The sequence below is a fragment of the Babylonia areolata genome, chromosome 30 (assembly GCF_041734735.1).
Source record: "Babylonia areolata isolate BAREFJ2019XMU chromosome 30, ASM4173473v1, whole genome shotgun sequence".
NCBI classification, from domain to species: Eukaryota; Metazoa; Mollusca; class Gastropoda; order Neogastropoda; family Buccinidae; genus Babylonia; species Babylonia areolata.
The window spans coordinates 9,851,786-9,864,561 of NC_134905.1; the positions used below are offsets into that span (position 1 = coordinate 9,851,786).

General features: G+C 44.7%; 1 protein-coding gene across 3 annotated transcripts in view; it reads right to left on the reverse strand.

The window, feature by feature from the left end:
- Positions 1-6,046: 6,046 nt before the first annotated feature.
- LOC143275203 (uncharacterized) overlaps positions 6,047-12,776 on the reverse strand; it is an 82,432-nt gene continuing 75,702 nt past the window's right edge. For 2 of the 3 annotated variants that reach the window (XM_076579176.1, XM_076579177.1), the window contains one exon: positions 6,047-11,798. In XM_076579176.1, coding sequence (XP_076435291.1) covers positions 7,571-11,798 — 4,228 coding nt within the window. In that variant the 3' untranslated portion in view covers positions 6,047-7,570. The remainder of the gene's footprint in view (positions 11,799-12,776) is intronic. The other variant, XM_076579174.1, reaches the window with a different exon arrangement.

The window sequence follows — 12,776 nt, forward strand, 5'->3', positions numbered from 1 at the left end:
ATGACATCGAATGATGAAGACGCTTTTCGTAGTTTTGGCGTTTTTTTTTTTATCCTTGTGGAGCATTTCAACTCAGAAACACTTGTAGCCTAATTTTGGTGTTTGTTCGTCAAGCCTGGAAGAAGCTGTGCTGTTCATAATTAATTTTATCTTCAACTACAAGTACATGTAAATTCTTCTGTTATCCTCTATTCATATGAGACTATGGCCTTAATTGAATAAATCATTTGAGTCTCAGTCTAGTCATTTAGTTGTCTCATTCCTTGTTGCCAATGTTGTTGTCGTGAGTGGATTCTGTCGATTATTTCACGTATCCCGGGGACATCGAATTAATTTGATCGGGAGTTAATGCAATTTTTGTGTATCCAGAATTATATAAAAGATTCATTCGTCTGTGTTTGGTGTATTGACTTTTGATGGTGTACAAATAAATTTGTTTGGGGTTTAAAAGCTGTCGGATCTGTTTATGTTCTTGTATGAAGACTTATGAATAACGTGATTGTGCAGTTTTTTTGACAGGTAGGACAGACAGACAGGTAGGACAGAGACAGGATAAACAGACAGGTAGGACAAGTAGAACAGACAGGTAGGATAGACAGACAGGTAGGACAGACAGGACAAACAGGTAGGACAGACAGACAGGTAGGACAGACAGTCAGGACAGACAGTCAGGACAGACAGGTAGGACAGACAGTCAGGACAGACAGGTAGGACAGACAGGTAGGCAAGTATGACAGGCAGACAGGATAGACAGGTAGGACAGACAGTCAGGACAGACAGGTAGGACAGACAGTCAGGACAGACAGGTAGGCGGGTATGACAGGCAGACAGGTAGGACAGTCAGGACAGACAGGTAGGACAGACAGACAGACAGGTAGGATAGACAGACAGGTAAGACAGACAGGTAGGACAGACAGGACAAACAGATAGGACAGACAGTCAGGACAGACAGGTAGGCGGGTATGACAGGCAGACAGGTAGGACAGACAGACAGGTAGGTAGGATAGACAGACAGACAGACAGACAGGTAGGATAGACAGACAGGTAAGACAGACAGGTAGGACAGACAGACAGGTAGGATAGACAGACAGGTAAGAGACAGACAGACAGGTAGGATAGACAGACAGGTAGGACAGACAGGTAGGATAAACAGACAGACAGGTAGGATAGACAGACAGGTAGGATAGACAGACAGACAGGTAGGATAGACAGACAGACAGGACAGACAGACAGGTAGAACAGACAGACAGACAGGTAGGATAGACAGACAGGTAGGATAGACAGACAGACAGGTAGGATAGACAGACAGGTAGGACAGACAGACAGGTAGGATAGACAGACAGACAGGTAGGATAGACAGACAGGTAGGATAGACAGGTAGAACAGAGAGGTAGGATAGACAGACAGGTAGGATAGACAGACAGGTAGGACAGACAGGTAGAACAGACAGGTAGGATAGACAGACAGGTAGGACAGACAGGTAGAACAGAGAGGTAGGATAGACAGACAGGTAGGACAGACAGGTAGAACAGAGAGGTAGGATAGACAGACAGGTAGGATAGACAGACAGGTAGGACAGACAGGTAGAACAGAGAGGTAGGATAGACAGACAGGTAGGACAGACAGGTAGGACAGACAGACAAGTAGGATAGACAGACAGGTAGGACAGACAGACAGGTAGGATAGACAGACAGGTAGGACAGACAGGTAGAACAGAGAGGTAGGATAGACAGACAGGTAGGACAGACAGGTAGGACAGACAGACAGGTAGGACAGACAAACAGGTAAGACAGACAGGTAGGACAGACAGGTAGGACAGACAGACAGGTAGGATAGACAGACAGGTAGGACAGACAGGTAGGACAGACAGACAGGTAGGACAGACAAACAGGTAAGACAGACAGGTAGGACAGACAGGTAGGACAGACAGACAGGTAGGACAGACAAACAGGTAAGACAGACAGGTAGGACAGACAGGTAGGACAGACAGACAGGTAGGATAGACAGACAGGTAGGACAGACAGACAAGTAGGATAGACAGACAGGTAAGACAGACAGGTAGGATAGAAAGGTAGGATAGACAGACAGGTAGGACAGACAGACAAGTAGGATAGACAGACAGGTAGGACAGACAGGTAGGACAGACAGGTAGGACAGACAGACAGGTAGGATAGACAGACAGGTAGGACAGACAGACAAGTAGGATAGACAGACAGGTAGGACAGACAGGACAGACAGACAGGTAGGATAGACAGACAGGTAGGACAGACAGACAGGTAGGACAGACAGGTAGGACAGACAGACAGGTAGGATAGACAGACAGGTAGGACAGACAGACAGGTAGGATAGACAGACAGGTAGGACAGACAGGTAGGACAGACAGACAGGTAGGATAGACAGACAGGTAGGACAGACAGACAAGTAGGATAGACAGACAGGTAAGACAGACAGGTAGGATAGAAAGGTAGGATAGACAGACAGGTAGGACAGACAGACAAGTAGGATAGACAGACAGGTAGGACAGACAGGTAGGACAGACAGACAGGTAGGATAGACAGACAGGTAGGATAGACAGACAGACAGGTAGGATAGACAGACAGACAGGACAGACAGGTAGGACAGAGAGGTAGGATAGACAGACAGGTAGGACAGACAGGTAGGACAGACAGGTAGGACAGAGAGGTAGGATAGACAGACAGGTAGGACAGACAGGTAGGACAGACAGACAGGTAGGACAGACAAACAGGTAAGACAGACAGGTAGGACAGACAGGTAGAACAGACAGACAGGTAGGACAGACAAACAGGTAAGACAGACAGGTAGGACAGACAGGTAGGATAGACAGACAGGTAGGACAGACAGACAAGTAGGATAGACAGACAGGTAAGACAGACAGGTAGGATAGAAAGGTAGGATAGACAGACAGGTAGGACAGACAGGTAAGACAGACAGGTAGGACAGACAGACAGGTAGGACAGACAGGTAGGATAGACAGGTAAGACAGACAGGTAGGACAGACAGACAGGTAGGATAGACAGGTAGGATAGACAGACAGGTAAGACAGACAGGTAGGATAGACAGGTAAGACAGACAGGTAGGATAGACAGGTAAGACAGACAGGTAGGACAGACAGACAGGTAGGATAGACAGACAGGTAGGATAGACAGACAGGTAAGACAGGTAGGATAGACAGACAGGTAAGACAGACAGGTAGGATAGACAGGTAGGACAGACAGACAGGTAGGATAGACAGACAGGACAGTGTTGTTGTTGTTGTTTACTTCGTGTTCTTTCTTTGACTCCGCATTTTTTAAAATCGTGTCCGGAGTGGTTTCTCGGAAATCAAGAAGCTTATTTCAATGAGACATAAGATGCGAATCGCTGATAACAAAGAGATGAACTAGCGTGAAATGAAGTCACTTTCTAAATAAATGTGTAGGAAAAGTGGTACCACAACAAACAACGAAATTTAATTCCACTTGTGTCCATAACTTTATTTCACCATAGAATGATTCCCTAGTATGCAAAATTATCGTTGCTTCTTATAGACTGCATGCACAGATTTTAACTGTAATTGCTCTTAGCTGTTGACTGAAGTTTCTTTGTGTATATGTGCCGGAGTGTAATAATTGTATCGAGAGTATGTTATTTGATGGGTTTTATAAACTGTGCTTTTGACTCTTTCACGTGTTTCTATTTCATTGTATCATGCTCGATTCATTTTAACTATAGGATTTGTGAAGCGATGAGAGCTTGCTTCTGCTCGTATTATAGCGCATTACTAAAACGAACTGTTGATTATTAAATCATCATGAAACAACTGTTTGGTTTTTTTGTCGCGTTTATTTACAAATGTGTTTTGTTTCTGTATCATTCCCAACATCCTTCTGGAAAGATCAGTCAAATCTTGCTGTTTATTTCTGTATGTGTTATATACTTTGCCATATTTTTCTTGTTAGGTCAAATTCCGATATTGAATTTGAGGTTGTTATTTGCAATAAATATGTAATTGTAAGTGTCAGTTTCAGTATTATCACCGTCGACTTCTTCGCTAACGTCATCATCATTGTCATTGTCGTCGTTGTCGTCATTCTCCTCTTTCTCTCTTCTTTTTCTCTTTCAAATTTTACTCCACGATTTGTGTCATAAAAAAAAAGTCAAGAAACCAAACCCGATGACAAAGGAAAGGTTTTGAATACCAGTAAAGGGGACGCTTCCTCACACATTGCAATAACGTGTGGCGGGGGAGCGACAACGCTTTTTCGTAAACCATGTATACCACCAACCCCGTATGTCTGCGATTGTTTTCTAAACTTTTGACTCGAAGTTATTATTGAGAAAAAAAGCTGCTACTCGTGATCCAGATTTATTGGACAAAAGAAACATTCAAAACCCCGGTCAGCCGTGATCCGCCTCTCCATGCTTCAGCAGTTTGTATCTTGTAGAAAGTACACCGATTTTCGTTTTTGTCTTAGTATACCTACTGTAGAACGATAGATTACGCTTGATTTCGTGAACACTATGTTTTCACCTGCACCATATTTTCCAGTCAAAGAAACAAATACGAACACACACACATACACACACACACACACACACACAGACAAGAAGCCGACTTAAAAGAAGATGTGAAGAACCACTGAATCATGGCCAAAGAGATTCAAACCTTCAGTTATAGATTTCAAAACAAAAAACAGCAACTTTTTTTTAAAGAAATGCTTTTATTTACCCCCTTTCTGTTCGTTAATTTTAGCAATGTCACGGTTCATTGATGTCTGTTCGTGTGTGTACGTTCTCTCTCTCGAATATTTTGTTCAACACTGCATTGATGCACGTGCATTTCTTGCGATGTGTGTGTGTTGCATGTTCACTTCAGAACTTTTGACATTGGGTCATAATCTATGTAGTGGGAAAGGAAAGACAAATATTTCTGTGCTTTTGGAGCCGAGCTTTGGGAAGAGACGGGTCGCTGGGCCAGCGAGTGAGCTGATGGATGCCTTCTGAGAGTCAGGAGTTGTGGGTTTGTTTCCCTATGTCACCACCCTCATCCTCCGTGTTGGTCTGTGTGGTGTCTGTATTCTTCACCCTGGGTGTAGGTGTGCGCCTCCGGTTTTCTGGTGACTAATTTTCCTGGTGATTGTCCTTCCTTTGTCTTCGTCTCCACCTGGACCTCAGGAACAGGACTCTGGAACAAACTTCCTTTCTTTTCTACCTTGTTTCCACCACCCCCATCCCCACCCCAGTTCCCCACACCACTCCCATCCCCACCTTCCATTTTCCCGTCGTCCCCCTCATCCTTCACTCACAGACTGCAAGTCCACCCCATCAGGCCAAGTGGGACTGTTGTGACGTTGGACTTCAACGGCTGAAATGGGTGTGGTTTGAGTCATTTCTTTCAGGTCTTGTAGCTGGCATACAAGCTGGGTTGTGTCTTGCGTTTGTCCTGTCCATGATATTTCGTGTCTCAGACAGTTGCTTTTTGGTTTCTTAACTGCATCATACAGTGGGTTTTGAGGGTTTTCTATTGCTCTGAAATACGTCTGAAACTGTTCTTGCATGTTTCTGGCCTGCATTGAAGGAAAGTCGAGCAGGTATCGCATGGTCTCATTAGGAGTGTCTTTCGTTGTTCCGAGGATCATAGATTCATTTTGAATTCTAACTTTAGGAGGCTGCTTTGAGAAAGTGTTGTTAGCCCAAGTCCGTTGTCGATCACACTGAGAACGATTGATATACCCGAAGAGGTGGTTTGCTCAATGCCTTTGGCTGCGATTGAGACAAATTCCTTTTTTGCATTTTAGAACAGTGCTTTCGGTGTGTTTTCTGAAGGTAAACACGTTGAAGCACAAAACAAATGACACAAAAAAAGGAAAAACCAACACAACTGGGAGTAGCTGCAACCCAAAAACGTTTCTAATTCATTGTTCTCAAAACAATTCTCTTTTTTTTTTACCTTTTTATTTCTTGATGATAATATTCAACTATTAAAATTTATACATACGCAAGATGTCTACAAACACCAGTATGTGTGACAGGATTTTGAATTAACCAGAAATCCCTCCTCAAAACGATTCACACACACTTAAGTCTTCATTTCACATACTCCATTTTTCGTCAAACTATGGGATGACAACTGTCAACATACACAAATGAAATTAGTAAACAGAATGGGAGAATAAAGATCAATAAAGCTAAATTCAGATGAGACAATAAATCAAGGACCCGTGTGCAGCATACACTTAGTGCACATAAAAAAACCCAAAGCAACAAGAGATTTGTCCCTGTCAAAATTTGTATTAAATCCAATCTATGTACGTGTGTGTGTGTGCGTGTGCGTGTGCGAGTGCGCGCCCACGCATGCGTGCGCACGCACGCGTGACTGAAATCTGACTGAATGTCACAATATGAAACAAATGAGCGCCCAAAGGTAGCTGTCAGTCGGTTCCCAAGTATGCAGCCTGTTGTGCAAATGACCCTGTTTTGAAGCACTTCGAACTTTGTCTCTGACAGGATATGTGCTACAGAAGTATCCACAGTAGTCACTGAAAACTACATAAAAGATTGTATTAAGCGACAAATTTACAAACTAAAGCGTGCAATCCAAGAGGAATGTGATGACATTGTTAGCTGAAGAGATGACTCAAAGATATTCATATGAAAAAAGTATTAAAATGGAACTGAAACATTTAAAAATGCATAAAACAAATTACAGTAAATAATTAAAACCACATGTTTGAAAATGACAAGTTAAACACAATGTGAAAGTTTTGGTAATATTTTTTAATATCCACAATAAATGCAGAAACTATGCAGAGCACAGTCAGGACAAAAAGATGTCAACAACACAAAGCAAAATGAAATCTCAGAAGAATATGCCATGACAATGTCTCCACATTATATGACTGCCCCTCACATTATTTGGTGATAAGAAGATCCAGTCACCAAACCACCCCCCAAAACGTAACTCTGTGTGTGTGTGTGTGTGTGTGTGTGTGTGTGCAATTTTGTCACTGAAAACTGCTTTGTGTTCAACATGTACTCTTTCAACTTCACGTAATTGACGTTCTCTTACAACTTCCATTCAGTCCAGCACACAAATGTAACTGTGAGGAAAAAATCTAACACAGACACTCTGTTAATGAACAATACTAACAGAAACAGACACAACTCTTAAAAGATCAGAACAACTTCACATCATGTTGCTTGTGATCATAAGATATTCCAAATTATTTTCTTACAAATGTGTTAAACAGGTTCATGAGAATGGTGTTTTCTCCCTTTCTCTTTCACACTCAGGCAAAACACACACACACACACACACACACACTCACACACACACACACACTCACACACATCACTCCAAGGAACAACATTCAAACACATGTAAGAAACAAAAAACCTGAATAGTATGGAAACAGAGTCCACTTTACACATTAAAAGAAAGGAATCCAATTAAAATCATCAGTTCCTTTCAAACAGAATACCAGTACATCACCAAAACTCAACCCCTCACCAGCAAAGTGTATCTTTATCAGAATCAGAAACAAGGTGAAGGGGCAGAGGAGAGGGGGGATCAGACCTTTTTCCCCTTCCCTTCAGCCATCAGTTTCTCTTTTTTCTTTGTCTTGAGTTCTTTGAGAAAGTTTTCCAGTTCATTCAACTTGTTCTTAGCAGGCTGGGGGAGTTGGGGACCCACTACCTTGGCATCTTCAGAGTGAAAGTCAGTCACAGTTTTGCCAGATGGGCCAGGTTTTCCCTGCTGGCTGACCTCAGACCTGTGTTTCTGAAGGGAACTACCGCCCACTTTCTCCACCTTTTTTCGTTTTGGAGATGGAGTGGATGAAGAAGAGGAGGAGGAGAAATTCTTATGTTTTTCTTGTTTTTCATTCTTACGTTTTTTGTTCTTCTTTCCTCGATTTAATTTCTTTTTCTGTCGATCGTCTGAACTTGAGGAAGACGACGACGAGGAAGAACTGAATGATCGTTTCCTTTTGCGTGAGGAAGAGTGTGTCAGTTCTGAACTGCGGTGGCGGTCGTCCAAACTGGAAGAAGCTGACGAAGAGCTATGCTGTCTTTTCTTCTTCTGTGCTGAAGAACGGAGCCTCTCTCTTTGTCCACTATCTGTGGAAGATGACCATGACGAGGAGGAAGAGGAACAGAGTCTTTTCTTCTTTTTTGACTTTTCTTTGGCCTCTGGCTGCTGTCTGTGGCTGGAATGTCCTCTTTTGGTGCAGCCAGAGTCTCGTTCTGAGGAAGAAGATGAGGATTTCCTCCTCCTCTTTTGTGAAGATAAGGAGGACTGCTTGTCTGGGATGAGCTGGTGAGAGAAGGATGAATCTACCGTGCCTGATGACGTTCTGAACAGGAAGCGGATGTCCACATCCCCACGGTTGGTTTTGCTGGAAGGCTTCACGTCGACATTGCTGATAATCTTCTCTATCCATGATGACATGCTGGCGTCCTTGTGATGGGAACTGGTCTTGACCATGTACTTTTCATGCTCCATGGGGCTCCACTTCCAATCTTTTTTTAGGTCACTGGGGTATCGTTCCTCCCTCTCCTCACTCTCCTTTCTCTGGGAGTACCTGCCTGCCTTGCTGGTCTTTGACGAGGGCGGACAAGTGTAGGGTACGTTGTCAGTCTGACTGGTGGTTTTCATGTTCTTCTCTCTCCCTGACCTCCTCTCCGTCTGTTGTGAAGGGCTGGCATCCTTGCCGATGCTTCTCTTAGTATTGTTTTGCCTCCTGCTGTGTTCTGGGGAATGTAGATCTTGCCCACGCACTTCCCTTTCAGAATCTCGTTTCCTTCTATCCAGTCTCGCCCCAAGACGCTCTTCACTCCTGCGAACTTCACGAGTCTCTGAGGATGATGAAGCAGTCTTGGCTTCACCACTACTCCCACTTCCGCTTATCTCCCAAGACTGCTCGATCATTTTCAGCGACTGCTCCCTCGTGTCTCCCATCTCAGAAGGGGGTTCTGTCCCAGCCTGCTCTTCTACGCCACCACCTTTGACCTTTGATGGACCCTCCAGGTGATGGGGAGGGCGCGACTGGCTGCCACTGTCGGAGGCAGTGGTGGGGCTGTTGGTGGAGATGTGGTCAGTGATTTCCTGGCACAGCCGTTGTTCCAGGTCCTTAAGGGACAGGTGCTGCAGCTCCAGGCGCTGCAGGGTCAGGTGCTGCAGCATCAGTTCCTTCAGCTCCGACACCCGGTCTGAAGCCACTCCCACCCGCCCCCTTTCACCTTCAGCCCCCGCTCGGGCCTGTCCCCCCTCCACCCCAGTACTCTCCTTCTCTGCCCCCATCTCCACCTTGGTCCACTTGCTGGACACATCTCTAGAGGAGCTTGTGTCTGGCTGCTCTTCTGTCCACTTTCTAGACAGTTTGGTCGCTGCTATTTCCAAAGGCTTGCTGGTTGCCACTGCCTCTTCTTTGGACCTCTTAGAGAGTGTCTGGTCTTTGTGGATGTCTTCAAGGTCGGTTTTATTGGGGGCATCTTCATTTGACCATTCGCTGTACCTACTGCTGCTTTTCGATCCTTTCCTGAGCCCTCCACCATCTCTATCATTGCCAGGCAACCTGTCTTCTGCTTCTCTCTGTACGTCCCTGACGGTTTCTTTGCTCTGCTGGATGCCAGACAAGCCCCCAGGCTCCTTTGTTTCAGACCTGTTGTCATTCACTGAACGCCTGATGGATGTGTCTTTGGTTTTCTTGCTAGACAAATCCTGCTGTGACCATCTAGTGATTGTTTCTTCAGAGCCCTCTTTGTAATATTTCACCGAAGATTCTTCTGTTTCTGTCAGCCACTTGTAAGACCCTTCATCTTTGCCTGCTTTCACTGAGGAATCATGCTTTCCATCAGCATTTTCTTTTGACACATCTTCATCCCATCTGCTAGGAACCAATTCCTTGAAATCCTTTGCCAGAATGTCTTTCCCCTGTTTAGTGGACAACTCAAGTGCATATTTTTTGCTCGAAAAGTTGTCTTTTAGGTTTCTGCTCATCGTCCCTTCTTTCACCTGGCTTCCAGCTGCCTCAGGTTTTAACTGTTGGATGAGAATGGACTCTGTCCACTTGCTGTCCATCAGCAGGTCATTAGAATTTTTTCTGGTGGCTTCAACGTCCTTGTGTTTTGGATACAAGGAGGATGACTCGTCTCTGGAGGACATGGATGATACCAAGTCTTTGTCTTTCGCCGACACACCAGCGGGCCTGACCTTGGTAGACATACCAAGGATGGACACTTTCCCCAACGTCTCTTCAGCGGGAGCAACAAGGCGATCAAATCTTGTCCATCTATTGGGAACTTCAGGCTGTGAGTGGGACTGCGGTTTCTGGGTCCACCCTCGTTTGCCTTGCTCCGCCGTCTTGATTCCAGTTCCAGCGGCCTCTTGCTTTTCTGTCACCACAAGGATCTGTTTCTGCCCACCATCACCATCCTCACTCTCTCTCGTATCCCAGCGTGAGCGACGTGTAGGCGAATCCCATTTTGATGGTACCGTCAGTGAGCCATTCTTTGCAATGATGGCAGCAATTTCTTCCGCTCTCCCTTGGTCTGCCAGGAATGAAGCATCATGGCTCTTCTGCCCATCTTTGTCTTCTGGTGCTTGGGCTTTGTCTTCAGCAAAGGCTCTCATAAAGTCTTTGTCTTTCATGCCAGTTTGCAACGTTGCTCTGCCATCCAGGACACTTCCTTGTGTTCTGTTTTTGTCCATTTCTGGCACATCAGGATTTTTTGTTGTCTCTCCTGTCCAAAATGGTTTTCTGTTGTCTTTTGAAGTCTCACTTTTGTAACCTGTATTTCCATCCTTCTCATAAAGATCTGTTTTGTATCTCCTGTCCTCTTTCATCTCTTTGCTGCTCTTTCTGTCTTTGTGCTTAGAGCGCCATGATTGCTCAGAGGAGTACAGCTGTTTCTCTCCACTCTGACTGCCATCCTTGTGTCTGTGTCGATCTCTGCTTCGGTGTGACTCTTCCATCACCTGTTGGCTGTCTCGGCGACCTCTCCTTAACCCCTTGCCCTCCCGGCTGTATCTCTCTTTCCGGCTGAACCAGTCATCTCTGGATCCACTTCTGCGATGACTTCGGCTTCTTCGGCAATCACGGCTGTCTCTGCAATCTCTGCTCCGCTTTCGTCGTGGACTCCTCCTCCTCCTGTCCAGACTTCTGTCAGAGGAGCTGCTCTGACTGGGGCTCTGGCTTCTTGAACGCTGTTTCTTCGACTGCCGCAGGTCAGCAAGCATTGTCTCCAGGTGGTGGGAGGATTCCCCAATGTAGGTGGAGAGATCATCCCACTTGTTGGTGCCACTGCCCACTTTCTCCTTTCTGTTGGCATTGCCAGCTCTGTCGCCTTTGCTGAGAAACGTGTCCATCAAAGTGGTGCCAAAGGAAGACTTTGTTTGGGGTTTACTGCCAGAGGTCGATGAACTTTGGCTGCATGACTTAGAGCTGCTGCTGCTGCTTCTGGAAGATGACCTTGACCGTGATCGAGATTTCCTCTTCTGGCTCTGTGTCCATCGTGATGATCCAGATGAACTGCTGCAACTGGCTCTTCTTCGATGCCGACTGTTGCTGACTGAAGAGAGGCGTCGTTTGGATGTAAAGGAGGAGGGTGGTGGTGGTGCAGTTGATGTCTTCTGCTGGGACTGCCACTCCTCAAAGATTTTGTTGAGTGCCGCATGGGGTGAGGGGGAGGACTTGGAGGAGGAGGCTGACCGGCATTTCAGCTTCCTCCGCTCCTTCTTCTTCCCTGACTTTCTGGAGCTTTCTGGAGGTGAGTGCTGTCCACTTTCACGCTTCTTCCTGCTCACACAGAGACACAAACTGGCGTCAGGAGTTTCTTCATTTAACAACTTAGTTGCAATCAGTGAAGTAAAAGACTGAATGAATGATTTATTCATTTATAGGACATTGCCCCTTATGAAAAGGTGTCAGAAAAAGAAAAAAAAAACACATTTGAGAAGGAAAAAAATTGAACAAGAGAATTATCGTACTTTGTCCAGCAACATAAATTCAGATAAGTAGTACATAATACAGATAAATGACAGATACTTATTTAACTGCACTCAGTAAAGTTATACATGTGACATCAGTAGTAGTACAAGCTTAGTAAATCAAGACGCATGAGTTGACCAAAGCTTAAAATATTTGTACAGATAAAATGAGAGATTTCTGATTGTTTGTTCGTGTGTAGATGCTATAAATAAAGACAATCTAAACTGACTAAGGAACTTATAAAATTTCACAGTATGTATTGTACTCTCAAGTGAAACAGGACAGGACAGAACAGAGTGCACTTCATCTTTCCCTTTATTAAACAGTGGGCATAATAAATCAGATTGAATATGTACTCTAAAACAGTAACTATTCAATATGTACTCTAAAACAGTAACTATGTTTTGCAATTTCTGAAATACCAAGTATATCTAGATTAATCGGTAAATTGGTTTTGACATCAGGTATGGTACAAAATGTTTTGTAAACATTAAATCTTTCACTGTTGTTAACTCTTTCATCCCTGCAGCACGGTTTTCCAGTTCACAGGAATTTTACCCTTCATTCCTGGAGGCTGGAAGACCATGCAGCAGAGAATTCCCCCTTTCCTTCCTGCAGCCCAGAAAATCAGTTCTCGCAGTAAGCGCTTTGAACTTCCCACGAGTCGCGTCATCAGCGCCTGTCATCTATCCTTGACTGGGTAACTAGTGGGGCAGTGTTTATGAATGGAATGGATGCCAGACACCCCACTAGGACATGGGAAAGTGGCCGCTTCTACATTCTTGC